A 27888-nucleotide genomic window follows, 5' to 3' on the forward strand; every position below is an offset into this window, starting at 1 on the left:
TTGAAGCCCCGCTTGTGCGAGAAGTATGCAAGTGATCTAAATGAGATACCTTCATAAGATGGCTGACATCCCTTTAAGCCTTCAAAAGATGTTAGCGTCTTAATGAAGATCAGGCTTTGTCATGAAAAGCAACTTTAATAACAATAACAGCCTTCTTATACGGAGCCGCTTTTTATGAAAGTATGGTTTTTAGTTTGCTACTTTGATTAATGAAGAAAACGTACTCGTATTTGCGTAAGCATGCTGACATTTTTCTGAAACTTTTCTCCCCCCCCCCAAGTTAAAAATTAATTACCATAAAAGATGTAGGAATTTTCATGCAAAATTTTTTTATGAACGGTTTTGTTTTGAATACCACCGGATGACCTATATAAGGGTATTGGCTATTTTACATTAGGTCAATTTATAATACGAGTATACGAGGCCTAAGGAAAGGAATGCTCTCATGGTAGATTTTTTTAAAAAAAGAAATTGGATCGTAAAAATTTATATACTGGGAAAACCACGAAAACCAGTGCAGCTCGTTCACTGGGCCTTGCAGTTTTAGAATAAGACTCATTTATGTACAGATCCTTTCCTACCTTTAGCTGCTACAAGTTTATTCTTTTTTTAAGTATCGTTCCTCTGTTTATCTGAAGCCCCTCCAGTGGCCGAGCGGTTAAAGACAACTTAGTATTGGTAATTCGTTTTGGATTCGGAGGCAGTCAAACGGGTTAGTTGCATGGTTGGTTTTTATGATTTTTCTCATGTCTGCCCATATATAAGGGAGTAGGAGCCAGTTTACTATAGAAAATTCTCCACGCACGCGTCTCTCTGATAGCCCCCACATGTTTTCCCATACTCAAATAAACTAACCTTTATTTATGCAACTCTGACCTTTAGTATCACTCTTTGTGTTATTATATATTATTAGCTCAGCCATTATATTCTGCGATTATTTAACATTTTCATTTAACTATATAACACATTTAAATTCTAAATAGATGTCCATCTGATCTGCCGATGCGTTCCCACGATGTTGTGAAACGTAATATTTTTATTAAGTATCACATAAGCTGCGTGAGATTCAGGTCAGCTAGCTACTGTAGGAGTGTTTATATATATATATATATATATACTAAAGAAATATTGATTATATTATCTCCTAATATTAATTTTAGTAGAAGTATCTAAAAAGAGTGAACCCAGAGGTAGGAAGTTTAATCCCAAAAATTGTTTTAAAGAAATTTGAATGTAAATTGTTAAAAATGTTTGACGGGAACTTGAATTAAATCATGAATAACACAATTTCAAACTTTGGAAAAGAAATTAAATTAAAAGCAAGTAATTATTGCTATTGATCGAAAATTAGTTGACTTTTCAAGGGAACAAACCAACTCCCGTTCAATGAACAATACTTAATAAATACGAAGTTGTTTCATCTTTTACTCAAGTAATAATGGTGATGCCAAACTGGCAAATTAAGTTAGGAAAAATAGTTCCGTGAAGTGAAGGTATTTAGTATCAAAGTAGAGTACCAAAGAACTCATTCCGAGTTAAGCATTTTCGCTAATACAAATTTTGAGTGAAAAGGAATTTATGTAGTAAAATTGATAAAATACTTGAGTATTTGTCCCCCGACATCACCATTATTACTTGAGTAAAAGACAAACCACCTCAATAATGGCATCACCATTATTACTTGAGTAAAAGACAAAACACCTTCGTATTTATTAATTATTGTTCATTGAACGGGAGTTGGTTTGTTCCCCTTGAAAAGTCAACTAATTTCCGATCAATAGCAATAATTACTTGCTTTCAATTTAATTTCTTTCTCAAAGTTTGAAATTTTGTTATTCATGATTTAATTCAAGTCTCCGTAAAACATTTTTAACAATTTACATTCAAGTTACTTTAAAACAATTTTCGGGATTAAACTTCCTACCCCTGGGTTCACTCTTTTTTGATACTTCTACTAAAATTAATATTAGGAGATAATATAATCAATATTTCTTTAGTAAATAAATTATTATTATTTTACTTTGCAGCTATTGCGTTCAAGTATTAGAATAACTTGCTTTCGAACTAAGTGAATTTTAAGATCATACAACATTATATATATATATATTATATATATATGCAATAATTTAGGACTTATGGGAGAGAAGACATCAATTACTTTTTAGTCATGGTCGAGATCATTATAAATGTTGCTGCCATACAGATAGAATACGTAGTAGAAGGATTGAACTTGGACACAAATATAGCAGCAGATTCACCACTTAATTTTATTACTTTTTATTACGCATATTCTTATTTACACATTATTATGGATGCGATATGCACTCCAGAATTTTGTAGTCTTTAGCACATGCTTAGATAATGAACGGATCGGAGCGGCGAACGATGTACGTATGTTTAAGCAAGCAGCGAGCAAATTAGAAAAAAGAGGGCTGAGCAAACAGTAACGGCGGTATTTGTAAACATGGTTCTTTTGTTTAAATTTTGAGCCGCCATTGGATAAAAGTATCTGCACTGTAAAAAAAAACTTCGAAGTTTACAGACAAAAGTCTTGTATAGTTACAGAAATGCGAACAATTACGAAGGAAATACCTGTAACGAACACAGAACCAAACGAAACTGTAAACTCTACAAGAATTTTTCAAGAAGTTTTGCTTGGATTTTGTCCGTAGCGTGTGATCACGTGGCTTAAAACGGCTTAGAGAGAAGAACCAATCAGGAAGAAGGTGGAAAAACAGCGTCTTAGCGGGAGAGTTCAACGATAGTCGCCATGTTAGCCATTATTTTTGCTATGGTCGAGGTAAGTTCGAAATAGTGTTTGACGTGTATTTTACTAATTTTATGTAATGTATTTGTTATGTTCTTTACACTATCTATAATTAAATTCTTTTAATGTTTAGCTTATAATTCTAATGCTCCTAAATAAACCTGTGTTGAATTATTGTTAGAGTTCAAATCACAGAGCTTGTGTTCCATTTAGTAAAATAACAACTTTTATTCGTTACATCTGCAGGTGTCTGCAGTTAAACTGCTCATATTTATAAACAGAAACAAATTTGTTAATATGTTAGTTTAAAAACAAATAAGCTTAATATTAATGTTCTATCTATAGTCTAATAATTTCTCATGTTAAATATTTATGTATCTTTTAAAACATATCGCGTTAGAATATTCATATTTTTCATTTTGTTGACAGATGTAACATTATTATTCCATACATGTTATCATTAAACCCAGCGTGAACTGCTTTAGAATATTTTTCAGAGCATTATTACACTATGTATGTTATTATTAATCTCAACGAAAAAGAAAAAATAAATGTAATATATTTAAAAAATTCGACAAAATAACTTAACATACATTAAAAATGGAATATCATTTCATTAATACATGCGATAAGTTCGCCTTAAAAGATTATATAGTCGGATAGTAATTACATATTTGTAAAAGTATTCAATGTATATTATTTTTGTGTTAAAGATAGTTTTAATCCAGGACAGTCTTTACCAACTTATAAAGCATCTTTAAGTTACATTATAACCAACATTTACAAAAGGCAATCGAAATGCCGTGACTTTGACATATTTTTAACTATGATGTAACATACTAGGAACATTAAAGAAAAAAAATTCTATTTTTTCCTTTATGCTTGTTGAAAAGTAAAATATTAATAAAATGGTACAACAGTCATTCTAGTACTTACAATGTAAATTTACATATAAATTTACTATAAATTTTGGTGCAAAGTTCATTATAAAATGCATTTGCTAATATTTAATAGTTATAGCATTCAATATCAAATCATGGAAATATTAGTAATGATACGTCAGTTGCATATATTAATTTCAATACTCAGCTCAATGCCAAATTTCTTCTATATCTGAGATAACATGTATTTTTTGAGAATAATTCTTTTGTGTCGTCTTTTCATTGAAAAATCTCTTTGAGATATATTTTAATGTGAATTATTTTCAAAATTATCCTCATTAGAATGAATGTTGTTCTCTTTATTATGTTTGAAACTGCCGTTACGCTAAAAAATATATTCAGAAAACTATTTATTGCTGAATGTTTAAAATAAGTTCTACTGCTCCTTTTTGACAAAGAGTATCCATTTGAATTGCAGTTGGTTTTAATTAATCGTTAGTTGTATTTTTAAGAACTACTTGATAAAATTCAACAAATTAGTTCAATCTATGAGTTCATCTGAAAAACCTAAAATTTTTATTCCAATTCTGTCATGTGTATATATTTCAAGAATGAAAAAGAATTACAAATTCACTATCCAACAATACTGAGTAATATGTTGTTGATATAGCCAAACTTAAAATGACCCATTTTAAAACCAGATTAAATAAATCATCGCGTATTTTCGGTCATCGAATTTCTTTGGCGTTAAAAGTGTCATAGATTTAGTAAATCCAAGGGTCAAGGTAAGCTCAAATATTTTTTTTCATAGTTCATATTTGCTATTAAAATTTTGCTGAATATTATAAATTTTGCTGATGCAAAAGTTATGTAACTTATGCAAACATATGCTTAGAGTATTTGAACTAGTGTTGAAAAATCACTGGAATTTAAAATGTAATTGACAGTATGCCTTAAAGTTTGTTTTGGTAAAAGCATATTTATGGGTGCCCCTTGGCAAAATTTGGCGATTTTTGGCAGTACATGGATACCGAGTTTGTGCAATTCTTTGACCATGTTATTTTGGCTTGTGTAGCGACGATTTGTGTGCCAAAAACCGCCGCTACGCGAAGACAAGAGATTGCACATACTCGGTATCCATGTACACATCGACCTATTTTCACTTAAAAAAAATCTGTGAATTGTACAAACTTGGCATCGCGCAGTCCCTTGACTTTATCCATGTACACATCGACCTATTTTCACTTAAGAAAACATCAGAGAATTGCACAAACTTGCGCTCCCTTGATAATACAGGGAGCACCCTTCAATATACTCTAACTGCTGTTTTTCATAAATTAAAACATTTTAGGCATTTAAGATATCTTCCTGTAAGTTACAACTGAATGAATGACTCTTAAGCATAAAAATTTCAAATTTTTATGCTTAAGAGTAGAAGGAGTTATACACTTTTTAAATAACAGTGTCAGAAAAATATACTGTTGCGTGCGTACGGATTCGTTACTAAGTGAATGCACAAGTCCGATGAAAAATGAACAAAAATTTATTATTATCACAACAAAAATGCTTAAATTTTCTCAAATTATCATGCAGTATTACAATATCTCACAGTAGTTATCTTTTAACTACTCAAATGTCCATTAGAACGTAATTCAAAACAGCTAAAGAACGCTAATCCGCGAATTCGCTACAATCAACAAGAGCAGTTTTCTAAACAACAATAAATTAAGCAACTACTACAAACTGAGATGTTTTCCTCCTTTTATAAGATTTTAAAATCACGCGCTAGAATTTTCCAGCACTTTCTCGAAATCAAAAAGAGATATTTATTTATTTAACGCACGCGCTCTTGTATTTTTAATTTTTCCGGCTTAGCTTTCTTTTAATATTCGTCACGCGCTGCACTGCGCGAGAAATAAAACCATTTAATTTATAATTGAACTAACATTAGCTTTTTAAATACCAAATTCGTAACAATACTTTTTAAAATATGTAAACCATTGTTTGAAGTATAGAAAAACCTTTCTTAGCAACTATACCTCTTTAAGTGACTATGTCAAGTATTCTGGTGATACAAACATTGATATTAATTATCACTGAGAATCATGCTTTGTGAAGTAACCACCTCCATTAAATATCAAAATTGTACAAAATTATGGAAGGTTATAGAGTGGTTTTACTGTATACTTAAAGTATATCATATCACTGTTAGATATTGATGATGTAAAAGATATTATCTAATCATAAATATTTCAAGCATTAAATAGCTTAGTGTAAGTCAATAAGTTTTCAGATTCTGACTTTGTACCCTGTCTTTCACTATGTAATATTTTTCTAGCAACTGTGTTAAGTACCAGTAAGTAAGTTTCTGTCTTAAATACCACTTAATGTAATCAGGTATCATCTGTTCTGTCTGTAAAACTTAATCATAATAAGTGAACAAATGAATATCTGTAAAACTAAAGATGACACTCTATGTAAAAAATACAAGTATTAAAATGTCTATGAGAGGAACATTTAAAATATTAAATCCACGATCAATTTTTGCGACATCTAAGATAGAAAATACCCAAATTGACTAGTTAATTCAGAGGATGAATGCATGTAACATCATTGTTCATGTGTTTGTTAATTGTGTAAGTATTGAAGTTCATGCATTAATTGTTGATAACTATATTATTGGCCTTATATATATATATACTTGCATTTCAAAATTTTGTATATTTTGCCAGTGAGCTAAGTATTAAATGCTGTTACGTATAAGTTCATATTATGTGAAAAAGTAGTTTTTGATCTAACACTTTCTGAGAATTTTTTAATGTTGATCATCAAGCTTAAAGCATATGGCTGAAATTACCAGTATTAACCATAATTTAATTATTCTCCTGTTTCAGCGTTTCTCAAACTTTTTTCGAATAGAGATTATGTGAATTATCATAATTTGTGAATCACCTTGCTGCTGTTCCCTTCGAAAGCTATTTTTTAGCATATATTACTACTAGTACACTTATATTTTTAATATATAATTAAAATCCGTTATATTTCATAATTAAGTCCATTGAAAAAAAGTTAGTTATATTTCTAATATTTCAAGATTATTAATGAGAAGGATGATTTGTAATTCTTGCATGGCTCTTCTATATTTGGATATATGATGGTAAGACCACAGTCTTAGTGGATATATGATAGTATATTTGGATATATGGTGGTAAGACCACAGTCTTAGTGGATATATGATAGTATATTTGGATATATGGTGGTAAGTACCACAGTTATAGTGCTTTAAATCCATCTTTTACTGCTAAGACTGAGTGGGAAGTCTGTAAGTAGGGTAACCAATAATAAATTTCATAAAATGTCTATCTTACGAGAAAAGGTGATAGATGATTGTCATATGTAACTTTTTAAACTCTGAGATTTTTCAACTAAATTTTTTTGTCTCCTTCGGAAACTTCGGAGGACCATGAGGGCAAGCTGTATGATCCACAGATTGAGAAGTGCTACCTTAATACATTTCAATTTCTAGAGAAATTAATCTTAAAAAAAAAATATGATCATTATTAAAACTACTTTACAGATTTATTTTATATTACAAATAAATATAGTAAATATCTAATAAACCTCAAATTATTTTCTGAAAAATGAATTATTTAAATTTGTACTGTTTTTGCTTCAAAAATGGATGATACATGCAATTTATGATTTCATGAAAGGATCAAAAGGAATCTTGTTTGCAATTTAATTATTTAATTTAAAAAAAGATTTAAATCATTTGGAATATGTGCAAGTGCATGCAATTATTATGAAGAGATTCTAAATTAAAATATCACATAACAAATTTAGAATATGTTATGTACTTCTAACGAATGTGATTTTTTCTTTATTTAGGAGCCATGCTTTGAATCCTAAGAAGAAGAGGACTGCACCTTCACAACTATGAATAATTAAAAATAACAATAATATAAATTTTACCTATTTTTTTATTTTATTTTCCTTTTGGATAGTTTTCAAATAAAAATAAACCTATTTTTGTTTCTATATTCTGTGTATTGGAATAAAGAGTCCCCCCCCCCAGTGTTCACTGATGTGCATGTAAAAGAATTGTGTGCAAAATTAAATCAATTTTTGTTTGTCACATTCATTTTTCACAGTATGTACAATTTTCAAGATCTACAGTAGAAGATACATTGTAGCATTTGGATAAGTCATTTTTTTTGTGTATTTTAAATAAAAGATCTGTTTTTGTATATATCAACATTTTCCATACCTTTTTCTTATTTAATTTATAAAAACGTTAAAATATAATAAAATCAAAATAAGTGTATATCTATTTTTCAAGTTGGGTAAGGAGGAGAGGCATGATCTAGCAAAGGTAAAATGGTTGAGAACCACTAATATATGGTATTAAAAGTATTTTCATTTCTGCATTAAATTGCTTTAACCAAATAGATCTTTTATATTATCTTTAATAGTTTTTGTCAACTAAATCTAATCTTGCAAGATGTAGTTATGCATAACGAAATTCATTATTATGAATTATATTGACTGTTAATTATAGATCTTCACGCTAGCTGTATATGTTAGGAGTGAAATGCATTGCAATATCCAATATTTTCAAAATATGATATTTTTTGAAATAAAATATATGATTATGGAATATTACGTTAAAATGAAATGGTTCCTTATGTAACCTGTATGTTACACTAAAAGGCTTCATCGAATACTTGTAAAGTAATGAGCAAATACTAAGTTAATATCTTGTGTGAATGAATATTATCTTACAGAATTTTTTATTCCATAAAAATCTATCTAAAAATATAATTTTGTTGAATGAAGATTTAAGCATTTTTCCCGAAGATTTAAAGTCGTTTGAAATAATGATAACAAAAACATTAATCTGAACCATTTGATAAATGAATAGAAAATTTTGAGAACAATTAAATCATCCACAGGAATTTTGAAATAATCATCGTATTTTTGACATCAGTTAAAGAAAGAAAATCTGAGTCATTTTGATTATAGTGATAAATTAGTTCCATTAATAGTAGGATAGAAAATTAAAATTTTAAGGAGCCATTATGCATTATCAATTTTTCATTAAAAATTTTTAGTTTATTACTACTATCATATCAATTATTAATGCTGAATTCTTTATCTTCAGTTTTTACATTCTTTTCTTAATTTTCTAGGCATAGCAGAGAAAAATATAATTATAGGATAAAGGCATTTCCAAATACATTATATTTTCTTAAATTTTTAAGATCATTCTATATTCATCATGTATTATAGACACAGTATCAGGGGATTCTGTTCAATTTTTCAGTTAGAATTTGGGACGAAGTTGTGAAGTCATACCTACATTAAATGCTTGAATTAATTATTTGAAATATGACAAAGCAAGAGAGGGCCATCTGTCCAAGGAAAGGAATATTTTAAGGAAAACTTCATGTTACACAAACATTTACACAGGCAGCCCATTCTCTAGGATTTAAATCTAGAGCCAAATGCTAGTGTTCAGCTTACTGTCTGGCTGCCTGTAGGCAATAAATGTTTTAGTAGAAGGAATACTTGAAAAATTAAATTTAGGACTAACTAATTCTTCAATTTTGTATTCAATGAGAAGAATGTAATTTATTAATAAAGTTTTAAGTCTGGGAAAATACCTGTACAACTGTCCGATTAATTAATCTATTATTTCAATTAATGGTAAGTAGCAGAAGAGATTAAAAAGCATTTATGCCTAAAAGAATTATATGTTGTAATTAAAATGAATAATGCAATTAAGCATGAAAATAATTTTGGATAGCTTGTGATAACTGAATTTAAGTTCATTGTTGAGTTACATAAGTAATTTTTTTTAGAATTTGAAAAAATATTTAGAATTGTTTATTGAAACAATTTCATTAAAATATTTTTTTACTGTAATCATATCCAATTGCAGTCTCTTTAGATTACACTGTTGGGTATAAGGAGAATGATTTGGTTTTACTTAAGTATGGCAAAGCACACTAGGACTATCTGCCTTTGTGGAGGACTTTCGAAGGGAAACTGACTTATATACATGTTACACATGGAGAAAACCCTGAAAATACCCATACAACCAGCCCATTCGCGGGATTTGAACATCGGACCGAACTACCAGTGTTCAGCTGGGGAATTCTAGAACATTACTAATTTATTGGCAAAAAACCATTAAGTGTAATACACAAGTTTTTTTTCCAGCTATTTCGTGATGCATATGTAACTTTGAGATGTCTTAAAATTCAATAAAGGAAAGTAATGCAGATGTAAGAAAAACATAAAATTTGAGCTTCTTTTTAACATTGGGAATATTTTGAAAGAAAATGTTGTATATCTTTTAGAAAATCTAAGGTATTTTTCCTTAAAAAAACTTAATATTTAAAGTTACATAACTTCCCTTTCCCCACAAATAAATAAATGCAGCATATTTTGTTACAAGCAGTAGCTGTAGACATTTCACATAAAACATATGTTCTACATGTGTAATTATTTATAGTAATATTACAATCAAAATATTTAATATTTGAGAATACATCTATTTTGTATAAGACAAATATGTTCTATATGCATAATTATTTGGAAGAACTTTTAAGTAAATTATCTGCAACTTTTACATATATATCCTGTAAAATTTCACATGAAAATACATGTTCTTACATAATCACTTGCAATAACCTTACAAGCAGAACACTAGTAATCTACAAATATTCCCTTTAGTAATTCACATTCAAAAATTACGATCTACTTACACTATTATTTCCTGTAATCTTTACAGATGTTTACATTGGTAAATCACATATGAAAAACATGTTATACTTACACGATAATTTCCTGTAACATTACAGATCTTTGATCTGTAACCTTTACAGGCATATGCTTCGGTAATCAACATACAAAAACTTTGTTATGCCTACAGAATAACTTCCTGTAACATTACATGTCAAACATCTGTAACCATTACAGGTATAATCTCTGTAAAGTTACTAAGAAAATTCCTGTTTTGATTACTCAAATAATCCATGGCATCCCAGTTTCCACGACTTTTCTTAGTAACTTTACAGATTTTTTTTTACAGTGTGCAATGCCACTCTTACATTATGGCGCAATGGCCAATCCAAATGACGTACTTTAAGTTCCAGAAAGAGGGTATTTCGAAATTAAAATGAGGAATAAAAAAAACTATTGCCAAATCAAAGTTAGTAGTTTCTTTAATATTCTATCATATTTTATATTTTACGTATATATATACATATATATATTATTACGTATATATATACATATATATATTATATGTGTAATTATGGTTACCAGGCTTTTGAAAATAAGGTATAGATTTTTAATAAATTAATTTACCGCTATTAGTGGGTGATGTTGGTAAATAAAAAAAAAAAATCGTTTTATAAAGTCACAGTATAGCCAAAATTACACAAAGTAAAACACTTATTACACTGTAAGAAATGAATGCAAATCTTTGTTATGTGCGGTTTTTGCAAATTTCATATTTTAATATTTTCATCGTGCTAGCATTAAATTTAATAATGTGTTTTAACGTATTCATCGCGAAGATGAGCAACTTTTATTTCGCAGTTGCTCGTTTAAATTTAGCCGAAAAATTAGAAATTTTATACTTCAAATCATCGAACTTTTCATTTGATTAATAAAGCATAATAAATACTTAAGTGATTAGAAGTTTTGATGCAGAGGATCATATAAAATGCTAGTTCTTATGTGTACTGACCTTTCTGCTCGCGATATAGAAACTACTATAAATTTCTCTGTTTTATTACATTAAAATTGGTAATTAGAAATATAGGGTCCAGCTTCACGTTGAGGAAATAAAGCTGCTGCATATTTTTTAGAACACTCAATGTAGTTGCAAGATTGTTTAAAAATACTCAGTATTAAATAAACGACAGTCTATTATTTTTCCTCTCAAATAGCATTCAGTATATACACTGGTGTGCAAAAATTAAGGACGAGACGATTTTTTCAATATAACATTGTACAAAAGCTTTCCAAATCAACACATTTAATACCGTAAGATCCCCAATACGTAAGGACATGAGTAATGTAAGCAACACTTACTAAAAGAGAAATCAGAGGGATAAAAAGAAGCTTTATTGAAAAAGTAGCATGGAGCGATCTGAAGGCCGAAACATCCCTGCGATGGGTGTCTAGAAAGAAACATCCGGTCTTTAATAGCAGATATGATCTCCCCTGACTGCTAGGCAGGTTTCACAGCGTCTGCCCATGCTGAGAATGAGGGTGTCAATGAGTTGTTGAGGCATTGCTGCCCATTCGTCTTGCAGCGCCAATCGAAGCTCCGGAATCGTTACTGGTGGTAAGGTACGAGCTGCCAAGCGTCTGCCTAGAAAATCCCATACATGCTCGATGGGATTGAGATCCGGACATCGTGCCGGCCAATCCATACGTTCAATATCCTCACTCTCTAAGAGCTGTTCGGCAGCTACTGTGCGATGACATGGTGCATTGTCGTCCATGAAAAGGAACTGCGGACCCATAGCGCCTCTAAAAAGACGCACATATGGAAGAAGAATCTCGTTACAATAACGGGTCCCGTTGACTGAACCTGCGTCGAAGATGTGAAGGTCTGTACGACTACCAAGCATGATGCCTCCCCAAACGAGAACACCGCCACCTCCATACCTGTCCCTTTCAATGATGTTCGAGGGATGATTGCGGCTTCCCCGCTCTCTCCAGATGAGTATGCGATGAGAATCGCTACTCAGACTGAATCTGCTCTCATCTGTAAAGAGTACTCGTCCCCATTCATTGTCTCTCCAATTCCGGTGTTCCCGGCACCTCAGAGAACGCCTTCTCCGATGGGCAGGCGTTAGAGGTACACACCGTACAGGGCGTCGTGCAAACAGACCACCACCGTGCAGTCTTCTGGCCACGGTAAAACGCGATATCGGTCGTCCAGTCGCTTGTGTAGTGTGTCTAGTGATTTCTTCCGCTGTCTGTCGCCTGTTTCTTCTGGCCTGTAAGGCAATATACCGGTCATCTGCGGGTGTAGTTCCTCGTGGACGACCACTAATAAACCCCCGGATAGCTGTTCCTGTAGTTTGAAATTGTCTCCAAAGTCGTAAAACGATGCTGTGAGCAATTCCGAACTCTGCAGCCACATTTGTCACACTGCGGCCTTCCTCCAACTTCCCAATGATTCCACCTCGGGTAAAAGCATCCAGATGTCGTCTAACAGATTGATTATTCTCCATTTCTCGCTGAGGCAGCAACTCGGTGTGATTTTAACTGCTATACGGCGTGCAATCTCTTTGCCAGAAATACTGATCTTACACCGACAACATGCTTTATACTACTCAGACACTCCCCCATTACGTCTACCTGTATATATGAGCATGTGTTACCGTACGTCACCTTACTTAATCTCTTGATTGGTCTTTCTGTCCGCTCTGCCTCTTCATTCAGCTGATATGCTAATTTTTCGACTTCGTCCTTAATTTTTGCACACTAGTGTATATATAATTTTTTAACTTATATGTTTTCATTGACTTATCATTTAGTCTTTACTATTTTTATTTGTTATTAGTCATTTTGATGAAACGAAAATATTTTATTAATTTGCAAAATTAGTAATTTGATGGTTTATCAACCAACAGACATAAACCACTTTCGTTACGGATTTCAAGCAGATAAATTAGACAAAAGAAATGATTTTACCTACATATAGTTTTCACTAACAGTAGTAGCATCTCAGAATTTATGACCATTAATTAATATCAAATTATATTTATTAGAAATACAAAGGAAAATTATGTGCCTCAGCCACATCGTTCTTTTATTCATTCTGAAATAGGAAATCGTGCAGCTTGAACAGTAGCAGTTTTATTTTCAACGCCATCTTTCTCTCATTTACGCTCAAGGACATTTACTTACTACAGTCACTGAATCGCGTTTAGTTATCATTTCGAAAAATAACATCACGATCAGTGCTCACTTGCATGACTCATAATACTGAATAGCCTGATGAGCATCAAATTGCAGCAACTTTATGCGGGTCCGCCATGATATCTTACTTCTTTTTATGATCTCCATAAATTTTTGTTTTATGTGTATGAAACCCCGATAAAGAATTTAGCAGGAACGAAAACAAGTTTCAGATTACTACGCTTCTAATGATTTTACATCTTCTGAAATAGAGTAATATGAAATATATACTGCATTCTTATATGCCTTCAAAATTATCACATTTATGATACTAAACTATCATAATGAAACTTTTCGCATGATAAAGAAAAGCAGGCACAAGACAGAATTTCCGTATTTTTCCATTCAAGAGGCAAAATGTAAAGTCTGCAAATACTGCAATTTATTTAAATTTCGAGAATTTATTTGAAAATAATAAAAATGATTGAAAACTTAAGATTAATTTTCTGCAAATATACGCTCATGAAATGAAAGGGATTTTACGAAAAGTGAAATCCAACATAAGTATTGTTACGAAATGTACAGGCGCGGTAAAATGGCTTTCCCCTCAAAGCAGTTTTAGGGTTGCCATAAAATAGCAAGGAAGGGAGGGTTGCCACATTTGGCGAGAAATCGCCCATTTGGCGACAAAATTGGCGACATGGCATGGACGGATGGAGAATCTTCTGGAACGAATTCTTACCGGTTTAGCCCAGAATGTTCTCGAACACAAGCCGAAAGCTATATAAACCCTGCTGGTCCGCAGTCAGGGCGAATCAGTGTGCCTCGTCTAGTCTCGAGTTAGTCAGTCTCCGAATGGGTGCCGAATGGGTCTCCGAGTTCATCGAAAGAATCTCTTAGTGTATCGCGGTTAGTACATCGTCGAGAGAGTGTGTTGAGCTCCGGGAACAACTGAACCGAAGAGTCGGGAGCTGTGCTCTGTGTGTCGTTGAGTGCATCGTGAGTTGTAGCATGGAGAGAGAGAGTTTCGAGAGTACGTGGAGTTCCGAGAACGACCGAGCAGAGTCGAGAGCTGTACTCTGGTGCTTTGCAGTGAAGCTGTTTCCATCGTTATTGCCTGACAGTGTGAAGGCTGTGTCGCTGATTGTTCCAGCGTGTTTATAGTAGATCTTCGACGACTGTAAAAGTGTTTTGGAGCTGTCCTGATTAATATTGGCTAAATAAAGTGTTTCGATACTGCATCATCAAGTGTCGTCATTATTCACTCAAATCCTCACGAACCCTGTACGAACGTGAAGGAAGAAAATAACCTAACAACTGGTGTCAGAAAAAAAAAAAAACGCAACAGTATCATATCTTGCTCATTAAAATATTTAGGAAACATTCCGCATCTCTGTCTCTTCTGAGAAATCTCTTGATAACGATTTTCATTAACATATAAGCATTCATATTCATATATAAGCATTCTTACGACTTTTAAAGCTATTATTTTCCTAATAATCTTTCAAAATGCATACGCAGTATTTTAGATGAATGAATCTTTCTATTGACAGGTCGGTATATAATCTGAAGTAATCAAATAACAAATAAAAATGACCCTGTTCGAAGTTTCTAAAATCTATTTTCAAAGTATTTGAGTGAACATTTGATGCAGTCTAAAGAACTGGATTGCAAATTTCTTATTTACATTCAGTGTATGTCACATATATAAATAAGATAAAAATATGTAAAGCAAAATACTAACTTTAATTTGCACTAGTTGCTAACCCTCTATTTAATTTGGATATTTCCCCTTTTATTGTCCTAAAAGTAGTAACGACTTATAAGAATTTTCTTGAACCTATATCATTTAAAAATTAATAACCATTGTATGGCTGTTACATAAGGCTCTGACGCAAATAACTTACATAAGCTGTTAGAGAGTTAGAGAACCAAAATTTTGGAGAATTATTAATTAGCCAATCACAGAACACTGAAATCGAAACTAATGCATTATGGGAACCATCATTTTTTCACTTATGTCAATTTTCTTCTGGGGTACATGATACTCCTGCTGTTACTTGCTGTCCGGCTTAGATGACTTCCATCAATAATATAATTATAACAAATTAGCGAATGTGATGAAGAATGGATGCAGATTGAGTACTTTATGATGTGTGATTAATAACAGAACTATGCCTTTCAAGAATTGTTTTATATAAAAAAAATGTGTTCAAATCATTAAGGCGGCTACATTTGAGCGCAGTTATACGCCATTGTCATTTACAACATAGGCCACTATTTAAAATATATGAATCTCCTCTACACAAATATCATAATCATATATATATATATATATGGGGGAGGGTGTTTTGGGCAAGTTGCAACTCATCTTGAAAAAGAAACAAATTTAATGAAACATTAAATCACATACAACATCATTTATCTATTAATACATATTGTTGCGTGCGTATGGGTTCGTTACGAAATGAATGCACAAGTCCAATGAAAAATGAACAAAAATTTATTATTATCACAACAAATATGCTTAAATTTCCTTAAATATTCGTGCAGTATTACAATATCTCACAGTAGTTATCTTCTAATTACTCAAACGTTCAAGAGAATTTAATTCAAAACAGCTAAAGAAAGCTAATCCGCGAATTCGCTACAGTCAACAAGATCAAGTTTCTAAACAAACTCTTAAAACAACAACAAACTAACTACACTCATGTCCAAAAATTAAGGATAATGTAAAATCAGGCAAAGGAAGAGTTAGAAGCAAAACAAATTTGACTTATTTGTAAAGCTTATTTATTGAACAAAAGGTAAAGAGTAAAAAAAGATGCTATATGTTTGATATTATTAAAAAAATTAGCAATTTTTTCTCCCTGGAGCAAATAAAAAATAATAAAAAAAAAAACCTATTTACAAAAAAACAATATTACATGGTGGTATGATTGTTAATACATTGTATGTCTCCCAGACGATGCAATATAGTCCGTACAACGCCTAGGCATGCTGAGTATCAAATTATCGATCTGATCTTGGGGGGTATTACACCACTCAAAAAGCAATGCTCTCCAATGTTCCGGTAGACAAGAGAGAAGGAAGACGGCCATGATCAATACTAAAAGTTAGATACCCTGGTACCACAATAGGTTTTCTTCCTACTCGAAGATAGTTAGAACGTTTGCCTGGATGAAACGTTTCATAGCAAATGCCAAGAAGTCTAAGTTAGAACGGTTCTATCAAGAACTGACTGTCAAGGAAAAGAACAAGCTGAACTGATAATACTAAAAGGCATGCAGCTAGAAGCTTTCGGCTCAATAACTTATGCCGTTATGAGATATTGCAAGAATTGTAGAAGATTTGAAGTTTCCAACGCTGAGGTTATGTCTGCCCCTTTGCCAAAAAATCGTGTAAAGAATGCAGCTGCGTTTGAAATAACATGAATTGATTTAGTAGGGCCATTATACTTAAGAAATGGAGAGCTTGGAGAGCTTGGTTCGTCCTCTTCACATGCGCTGTGATTCGAGCAGTGCACATAGAGTTAGTACAATCACTGAGCACCGAAACCTTTTGTGTAGCATTTCGAAGATTCGTATCGAGAAGAGGAAGACCCTTGTATGTTTATTCTGATAACGGTACAAATATTGTAGGAACTAATAATATTTTCCACCAGATAGAATGGCAAAAGGTACAGAAATTGGTTTCAGTTAAGCGGATTCAGTGGATTTTCATCACTCCTACCGCCGTATGGTGGGGCGGATGGTGGGAGCGACTAATTGGAATGACTAAATCTTAAGAAGAAACCAGGGACGAGCTCGACTACATTATGATGAACTGGTTACCATTTTATGTGAAGCAGAATATATAATCAATAGCCGTCCCTTGACTTATCTGTCAGAGGATGTTGAAGATTTACAACCATTAACCCCATCTTTATTTTTACAAGAAATACGTACTGGATCTCTCCCTGAATTAAATGTTTTCGATTCGAGTCATTTAATAAAACATTCTCGTTATCATCAGAAACTTAAACGAAATCTGATGAAAAGATTTCGGAGAGAATACCTGGGTCAGTTGAAATCTTACTCCAAGTGCAAACACCCAACCACCCTTAGAGTAGGTTCTCATTGGAAGTGACAACACCAAACGAACAGACTGGCCTTTGGGCAGAATACTTGAACTTTATCCTGGACAAGACCAAAATACTCGTGTTGCTCGCATAAAAACTATAAACGGCGAACTACACTCATGTCCATAAAATAAGGATAATTCGGAGTCACGCGGAAATCGAACTCTAAAATAAATATATCACCTGTAAAATCACTACACACATCTTCAAGAATCATATGCAAATTTCAGGAAGTAACCAGATGACACCAGTGGTACGTCACAATGACGAGAGTGCAAGAGAGTGATATATAAAGAATACAGGCAAAGAAGTAAAATTGTTCGCAGGCGCTTTATAAGCATTTTAGTGCAGTAACCGAATAGTTATGACACAAAGGACGCATTTGGATGATTTTTTACGTGGTAGAATTATCGACCGTCTGGAATGTGGGCGTACCCAACTGGAAGTATCAGACGAACTTGGAATTGCCCAGAGTGTCATCTCCAGGCTTTGGCAACGATTCCAAGATGATGGTAATGTGAGTAGACGTTACAGCACAGGTCGCCCCACAGTTACAACGACGAATGAGGACCGGTATTTGGCAGTTACTGCCAAAAGAAACAGGCGGAGCACAGCCTCAGACCTGTCTCGTCAGCTCTCTTCAGCCACTGGTTTTCAAGCCACGACAATTTCAAGGCAGACCGTGTACAGACGCTTAGGGCAGATTGGTCTATATGCTCGTAGACCTGTCAGATGCATTCCACTTACTGCAACTCACTGTCACCTGCGGTTAGCCTGGAGTAGAGAGCATGCATTGTGGACACCGCACCAGTGGGCTTGTGTGATGTTTTCCGACAAGTCCAGGTTTAGCTTGCAGTCTGATTCTCGCCGGACTTTCATATGGAGAGCTCCAGGTACCCGTTACCACCAAGAAAACATCATTGAACGACATTGTTACGGTGGTGCAAGAGTGCTCGTTTGGGGTGGAATTATTCTGGGTTCCAAAACTGACCTGCATGTTCAGATCGGAACCATGATAAGCCAAATATATCGGGACGTCGTTCTGGAACAACATGTAAGTTTGTTTCGGGGCGCCATGGGCGCACAATTTGTATTTATGGATGACAACGCCCGTCCTCACCATGCAAACATCGTAAGCGAATGCCTTCAATCGGAGGATATCTCCCGTATGGACTGGCCAGCATTCTCACCGGACTTGAATCCAGTGGAGCAAGTGTGGGATATGCTTCGCCGACGAGTTGCAGCCCGTCAACCTCCTCCTACATGTCTACCGTAATTTCGGAGAGCATTGCTTTTTGAGTGGTGTAATATCCCCCAAGATCAGATCGATAATATGATACTCAGCATGCCTAGGCATTGTACGTACTGTATTGCATCGTCTGGGAGACATACAATGTATTAACAATTATACCAACCATGTAATATTGGTTTTTTGTAAATAGGTTTTCTTTGTAATTTGCTCCAGGGAGAAAAAATCGCTAATTTGTTTAGTAATATCAAACATATAGCATATTTTTTTGCTCTTTACCTTTTGTTTTATAAATAAGCTTTACAAATAAGTCAAATTTGTTTTGCTTCTAACTCTTCCTTTGCCTGATTTTGCATTATCCTTAATTTACGGACATGAGTGACAATTAAGACCCTGCCAAAGACTTTATCCTCTTGAAGTTGAACTCAGTCCGGAATGTTCCGTAGTAAAATCTAGATATGGACGTATAATAAATCCAACTCAGAGATTGAATTTGTATTGAGACTTCGGTTGCATTCCTACACCAGAATGCAAGGTGGGAGGAAATGTCGCAACCCCCACAGTACAGAATGGAGTGATTCCAATTTAAACTCCGGGCATCTGCGCATACCTAGAAACTTGGATGACTGTAACTTCTTTTTGATTTATTGCTATGCTGTTTTTCCGTTAAGTGTCTCCTGTATTGAGTTTGAGTGTGTGTGTAAAATGATTAATAAATGGTGTGTGTAAACTTTTAGTAGCTTTTTGGATTTAAGAAGACAGCCTTCCCAGCGTCAACATCTATTTGCGAGCAAAGGGACAAAGTAAAAAGATTTAAGATTATTCTATTTGTTTCAACTGTTTAATTAGAATTTTGATTGCTCGTGAAATCCTCGAAGCTTCGTTTCAATTGATTTTATAAAAATTTATTCTATAGATTTTATACAAATGATTTTTATACAAAAGAAAATACTACAGTTTCACATTTAATCTCACTAAAATTATTTACATATACGCAAACTTCCCAACAGTATTTTCTGAAATTCCACACTGCTTAGTTTCTTGATCAAAGATTTTAATATAGAGCTTACTAGAGTTTAAATAATACTTTATAAACCCCAATATACCAATATAACATTGTAGATTTCAGTTTTTAATGTCCTTATATTGCGTTGGTAATATTACTAATTCTCAGCGAAACTTTATATTAATAGGTTAAATGTCCATTTATTATGCAGTAATAATATGTTTTCGAGCTAAAAGTTAATTTTTTATTATTATTCAGGAAAATCATTATGTTCAGTACTTAGAAGAACATGATAAACAAAATAACATCGACGTGGGAAATTTTTATTGCAGAGTTCTTACATTTATTTTTCTGCCCCCTTCAAGCCTAAAAGTGACAAATACGGATCGGCTTTCACTTCTGAAGATATCTCCGAAACTCGAAATAAACAGCAATTTTAAAATCCTGTATAGAAAAGATGAGTTTCTTTTACTGCTGAAACATTAAACCTAAATTACTCTCAGTCAAGGTCTTTTTTTATTCTTAAGTAGTAGTATTCCTTGACATGTCAGAATTAAGAAAAATGGGACTGTTGATAGATACCATGTTTGCTGCAGATATTTTATACAAGTGATCTACACTTTTTTATGCTGAAAGGAGTGCTGACAAGAATATTTTTCTTTACACACTAAAAGTTCTGGAGTGCACTGCAAAACTTCAAAAACAAAGCAATAATAAATTTTAGATACAAATAGAAGTTTGAGTTGTTGCCAAATCGGCCCTTTACTTAAGGTTAAAACAAAAAAGAACATATAAATTTGTATTATGTCAGAAATTTGTCAATTATATTACAGTTTTAACACGCACACGAGTTCATTCAATACTCATCTTTTCAGATCAGTATTTTCAGCTCTCTTCTCTCATTACACACGAATAATGATTGCTTTACGGATAAAATCATCATTCATGTCGAGTGACTTTTCTCAAGACATAGTAAGCTACGATTTAGTTTTTCAAGATATACAGAATGTTATTAATTTTTTAAAAGGTTACATTTCTATTTATATATCTATGTGTACATACATGCATATATATACTTGCATACATACATACATACGTTTATCTATATTATATATGGTTATAGAAACCGAGAGCCAATCGTGGGCAGAGTTTATTACCGAATAATAAGAAAACATAACGATAGTAACGATTAAAGTATAATAATACGGATAATAACAAAAAAATGAAGTTACAAAATGTTTATATCTAAAAATAAGGAAACTTATATGTAGTCATACCTGGGAAATTGTCAAAACTATGTTGGTAAATGGTAATTATCAGAATTATGGTTACATATGGAAAATATGGAAAAGGCAAATAGTATAAAAGTAAATTGTAGAAAAAACAAAAATCAATACCCACACATTGCAAATGGGAAACTGAATTAAAAGTAGTAATAATAAAAATGCTGTTAGCATATATTTTAGACTATTTTCATTGTATTTACAGAAATATTTTAGCTAAATATTTTTTATTTCAAATATTCTGTTTGATAACCCTTATCGTTCACAGTCTTTCGACACCGTTATTTCATTTCCTAGACAATAAAGCCTTTTGTAATATCGGAAGAGGTTTCATCCCATTCCTCTTGAACAGCTTTCCAGAGTTCAAGTAGGGTTGTTAGTCGACATTTGGACAATCCACTTTTGAAAAGTCCAAAAGCGCATAAATCCGTGAATGATACATCAGGAGAATTTAGTAGGATATGAATGAAGGGTTTGGCCTTGATACACGTTTCTTGTTCCATTTTTTCCAAGAAATTAGCAGTGGATTTTGACGTGAGGGTGCTTGCTTTGTCTTTGATGACACAAAGACAAGGTAAAAGGAAGTTATTTCATATTTGAAAAATGGATATAAAATATGTTCCTGATAATACATGGAGTTGATCTTAAAGTTTTTCTCTACTCTCTTTATTTTTAATTTGCCATTATGCAAAAAACCAGAAACAATCATAAATCCCTTTGAAAAACTTTCTTTACATTCTTTGAACTATGTTCTAAGTCTTTTCCTTCTCTTAGACGATGATAAATAAATCTATTTTATTGCGATTATTTAAATATACCCACGTTTCATCTATTGTGACAACAGTTTCCAATTTTGCCCGGATAAATATTTCTCATAAAGAATTTTTCAGCGGGTTCTGCTATCGGCAATATGTGGCTGAGATAGACGATGCACATTACATTTTTTCGCCTTTTTAAGATTCAAATCAGCATTAATCACTTTGTTTAAAGTTAACTCTGAGTATTTTAATGATTTTGTAACTGTCTTTTAACTTTGCGGATTTTCTTTTAACATCAAATACCTTACCTTTACAATATTTGAAACATTCCTTTTTGATTCGCGATGTTTCTTTCCTTTTGCAAAAAAAATTGAGATGTTATGCTTTCACCCAATCAGCATCAAATTAAATAACTTGAAGGAGATTTCTTTGTTGGTAACTTGTAAAACTCTGCTATGTGCAGAAGCTTAAATCAGATCTTTCTTCAGATCCTACTAGACTGAAAATGTACTGAAGAGATAGATTTCACTTCAATAGAATAGATGGATTACTGCAGTGTTATTCGATAGAATTTTAATTTTAACAATACATTAAATTTAACTGCGCTATCAATTCATCAAAACTTAATTCTCTTATCCATACTGTGAACTTCAATCTACTAATCACCAATGTCTATTGACTCAGTGACAATCACATTCGCCTTTTTCGTTTTGCTAATTTTGTTCTTATAATTTATCTAATTGATGGAATTTTAAATAAATTTAATTTAAAATATGTCTAATTAATAATTTTCGTGAAAAAATTTCAGCATTATTCCATTTTAAAAAGGATGTTTCTAAAAGACATATATTATAAACCTGATTGAATAACCCTCGGATTAATGATTAATATATAAGTATCAACAAATACCTTATCTCCTAGAATTTTCCGATTTGTTCTAATATCCATTCAATTAATTACTTTGCTTTTACATTTTGTTTTAGCCTTATTGTTTTTATCTTCATATCATCCGGTAAAATTATCTCTTTTTCTTATCATCCGAGTTACGCTTGAAAATGTTCAATCTGTTTCGATAATTTATAGTTTTGAAGTGACATGAGAAAAAATTTCGGTTATCATATTAAAAGAAATCGTAATTTTTAAATGTAATTTCTGTTAATTTCTTTTTATGAATAAGTGGATGGTATTTACATAAAGTGATATCTAAGCAAACATAATTAAATTAAACTTCTTAAAGCATTTATTTTCTTTCAGATAGAGCTTCATGTGCATTTGGACGGAAGTGTACGGTTGACTACGATCTGGGAATTAGCTGAGTAAGTCGCTGCTATCAGTGCACTTTTTGAATGCAACATTAAATAAATTTACTAATATTTGACCAAATGAATGGGCTGTTTTTTCTGTACTACCATGTTTTCTTGAAAATAAAATTAGGTCTTATATTAATTTTTTTAAAGTCACATTGTTCTAGGAATTGTTTTCAAACTATGCCTTTATTTTTTATATACAACAGTTTACGTTTATTTATTTGCAACAATTTACATTTATTCATATATTTTCGGTACAAGAATTTACATTTATTCATACATTCATGTAAAAAATTTACATTTCTTCAAATACAATCTTATCACCTTCTTCTAGAACATCATCATAAATTTCCAAACCCCCATATTCCGGCCTGAAAGGATTGCGATGCCACTTCCTATAAAACCAAAGTCTGTAATCTCTGAAATTTAGCAATAGAGTTCTTTTTAAATAAACATTTCTTGTTCATGTAACCTGCTCTAAGATCATTGACCACGTAACTGCCAATGGTTTTATCCCAGAAATTCTCCACTCGAATTCTCAATCTTTTGCAGACTAAGCTTAAAAATTTTTCTGATTTCTCTTAATTATATCTTCAATGTATCTGTTTATTTCCCGCCATCAATAGTCTGGAGATACACGATCATTCCTGCGGCGGGAATAATTATTTAGTCTATTCATCTATCAGTAAGGAAATTCTTCATGTCTTCAGCGCAGTGAGTACTTGCTGAATCCCAGTCTATCAGACTTTTTGATAACTTCGAAAAACGAATGGTAGAATTTTCTTTTAGCTGCGTACAAGCAGTTATATTTACCCACTTCCATACAGTTGCTTGCGTCCAACAGGCCTTTTTCTGTTTCAAGACATAAATGCCTAAAACACGTTGTCTGATCTTTATTGCCCTTAATACTTAGGTAAGTCTTTCTTTCTATCCATATGAACTGTCAAAATCTAGGTAGCACGTGCACCTTTCGTAATAAGTGAAGGGAATGTAGATGAGGTCCTTTCTGATCAATTGCTGTTTCAGATGTCTGATTCATAAACTCATACAGATTTATTCATAGCAGTCATTTTAGAGAGTTTATATCTCGAAAATTCAAAGCCATCAACAAAAGATTCGAATGTAAATGCACGTTTCGTAATTTCCCTGGTTTTTCAGCTTGAATAGTATTGTTGATTTACTTACAGATAGTTCAAGTCATTGAAAAAAGGCTTTCATCCAGAGCTATGACTCTTTGAATTGTTCTAGGAATTGTCTAAAAAAGGTATTATGGCAAAGAAAAATCCTTGAACATCAGCTCTGCGAACAACCAGATCTTAGTTCTTCTTCAATAAGTGATATCTTCCAACTCAGGAAATAATGTGTGTCAAGCTGATTCACACTACATTTTTTTATTTTAAGAATTTAAAATTTTCCAGTGTTACTCTGCCTACTTTGTAAATTTCGTGAAATTATATCATTTCTTCAGGAACGGGGGCTACCAACGGCTGAGCGGTGAAATCGCTGAACACTGCTAATTTTATCGAAGTCTGATTATATAAGAGATTTTGTGATTTTCCTCATATGTAACCTGAATACGTGATAGTTACCCTTGGGAAGCCCTTCACAAAGACTGTAGGAGTTCTGCTACGTTTAGTACCTTAACTCAATGTCTTTTCTGACCCTACTAGATAGCCAAGGGAATTATCACTTTAATCTGAAACAAATGATAAAATTAAAATTATCTTTTTATTTAACTCTTGAAACTCCTCACTTGTGCTACTGACGAAACTTCGCTACTTACGGGTATTTAAAATTACAAGCTGGCAAAGCCGGCAAGTTAGCAAGACGGTCAAAGCTGGAATAATTTTCGGAAAGCTGGCGATAATACGTAACTGCAGTGCGAAACTATCAGAGGCGGTAATTCTAAAACATTTAAACCTTCAACTTATATACTCGACAACTAATTTGTAAGGACTGTGGGAAGAAGAAGTAAATTTTCATATCATAAAACTAGTTAACAAAGCAGCCCTTACCCTAAGCAGATAGCTGTTAACTGCTTTGACGTAATTCAAATAACGAATTAATCCTCAATAAAGTAAGATCAGGAATCCAAAAATCACCATTTTTAGAGCTTCAGAATGCATGCGTGAAATAAAAATGCTTCTCCCTTTCTCGATATAATGACCGCGATTGACGAAACACGTGTCTTTGTTTACCTTCTGGGGCTAAAAGTCCTTGAATACCTTAATGCTTTAGGATGTTTAATCAGATGTTCAGTGAAATCATGAGAGAGAGAAAGAGGGAAAAATAAAGAGGGAGCTCTTTAACGGGTGTTTCGACTATGCTGAGATACTGAAGTTTGATCGTAGCAACATACAAACTGGCTGTATTCCTCCTCTCCCCTCCTCCGGTGAGGCTAAAAAATGCTCGTGAGAGCAATTAAGAATCAATTAAATTACATTTATACGAACTTTTAAGAAAAAAGATATCTGTTTCTTTGCTTGCTATCATTCTGAGAACATACAGTCTAGAAAACAATTTTTAAAAAATCTACAGCATAAATAATAATTACAGAATAAATAAAGCTGTAACATAATTAGCATTATGTCCTCTAAGTATTGATTTTTATTTGAGTAGTTTGGAAAATATATCCACAGCTATAATTTTCAGAAGTGCATCAAGTGTCAGAAATACATTTTTTTTCCAATACTATTTTTCGTATGCTGTGTTGATTTCTACAGTTTATTTGATTTTCGACACTGAATTACAGTTTTTATGCTTAAAAATATGCTGCAATTGAACATTATGGAAAACATTACAATTTTTTCTTCATTTCAAAATTTATAATCATTTTTAGTTTTATACTGAATTATTACTTGCAGAAATGATAGATTTCATTGATGCTTGGAACCCAAGCACGAAGAGCAAAAACGTCTGAATAAATTAAATAGTTGACATCAGCATTTGAACGTCTAGAGATCTCCTTTAAGCAATAGACAATTCAGGCATGAAAAAGTGATAGTTCATCTGAGACTAAACAGGAGTGACGCATAGTTCCATGTTCTGTGTAGTTAAGTTTTTGATCCGTTTGGTGGGAAACATGTATTTATCAAACAAAGCAGTTGGACATTGTATATTAATTTTGCATTGCTGACTACATCTGTAAGTTTCTCAGGCGTCTGCGTCGTATCCTTAAGCCATTTTGCTGTTATAATATGATTACAACTAAGAAAATAATGAAGTATGAGGTCGAAAGCATCGCATATTTATCATCTCTTTCTGAGAAGGAATGGCTTTTTATTATTTTCTTTAGCTTTTAATTGGCCATTGAAAAGAAAGTCTGCTGTTACTGCGCTAGATCCGTTTTTCATCAATAATGCCAATGAGCTGCAAAATTTCGATTAATATCAATACAAGAAGGAAAGGTCTTGTATTGATTGTATAAAGTCTTTGGCATTCATTGATTTATAAATGCAGCAATTATAAATCAAACTTTGGTCGGAATTCAGTTGGTGAAAATGGAAATTGGGCGAAATTGAGTGGGAAAATAGTGATACTTCAGATTTCAATAATATTAATAGAGCAAAGTGATGAACTCAGGATTTCATTTCAAATACTGATTTGTGAATGTTCTAATATAAGCCTATTAAAATCTCGATGCATCTGATGTTTTTAATACCTCATTTCATCTTTATGGTAGTCTTGTCGAGAAGTAAAATAACAAATCAGTGCCATGTGAATTTCCAAATTCGCATTTTTTGCTGTAAGCTAGAGCTCCAGTACAGCTGCCTCAAACTGCACGAGTTGAAAGCAGTCATTTTAGCTGCAGCTGACTCGTATTAAACCATTATTTAAATCAAATATCCAAAATAATGTTTAATAATTGGAAATATTAGCTCTAATTATTAACTTTAACTAATTAGAAATGATCATTTAAAATTAGAATGCTAATATTAACTGTGTTAGTCATAACAAATAAATAAATAAATAAATAAAATAAAAATAAATAAAAGTAAAATATAATTTTGTATGAAAATACATATTATATATGCATAATAAAACTTACAAATTCTTACAAATAAATAATATATTAATTAAATAGGTTATGAAAATTATCAATTCTCAGAGGTTGAATTCGTTGAAATACATATTGACAAGAAAAATGATGCAAATATTTTTTTTTATCTTGAAAAGAGGTACATTCCATCTTGCTATTTAACAAAATTAAGCTTTTTTTTATTAAAATCTAATAAAATTTAAAAAGTACATAAAATAATGACTTCCAATTAGTTGCGAAACAATTTAAATTGACATTCGTTCAAAAACAGTTTCCAAAACAGTTTTAATTGATATTCGTTCATTAATTAGAAAAAGCTTATATTTCCAGATGTCCGTGTGTTCACGGGACCCCTTCCAAGCGCGAGGCCCCTGGCGGCCGCCAGGTTTGCCAGCCATTTAACCCGCCCTTGTTTCTAAAGTCCTAGTTTTTCATTCTGATTTCCTTTTTTGAAAGCTTTGCTATATTTCAGACAGCACTAGAAATTCATAGCTGAAATTTTGTGCTCGCCAAGATAAACAGCCACATGAAGTAAAGAAGCTGTTTTA

General features: G+C 32.4%; 1 protein-coding gene across 1 annotated transcript in view; it reads left to right on the forward strand.

Moving 5' to 3' along the window:
• The window catches only part of LOC118194225 (adenosine deaminase-like), a 56291-nt gene that overhangs the window by 3011 nt on the left and 25392 nt on the right, over positions 1-27888 (forward strand). Inside the window, exon 2 of the mRNA XM_035365443.2 lies at positions 23249-23310. Within this exon, the coding sequence (XP_035221334.1) occupies positions 23249-23310 (62 nt within the window). The remainder of the gene's footprint in view (positions 1-23248; positions 23311-27888) is intronic.

This window comes from Stegodyphus dumicola, chromosome 9 (assembly GCF_044657685.1).
Source record: "Stegodyphus dumicola isolate Sdum_Otavi_A_Nest chromosome 9, ASM4465768v1".
In the NCBI taxonomy this organism is placed as follows: Eukaryota; Metazoa; Arthropoda; class Arachnida; order Araneae; family Eresidae; genus Stegodyphus; species Stegodyphus dumicola.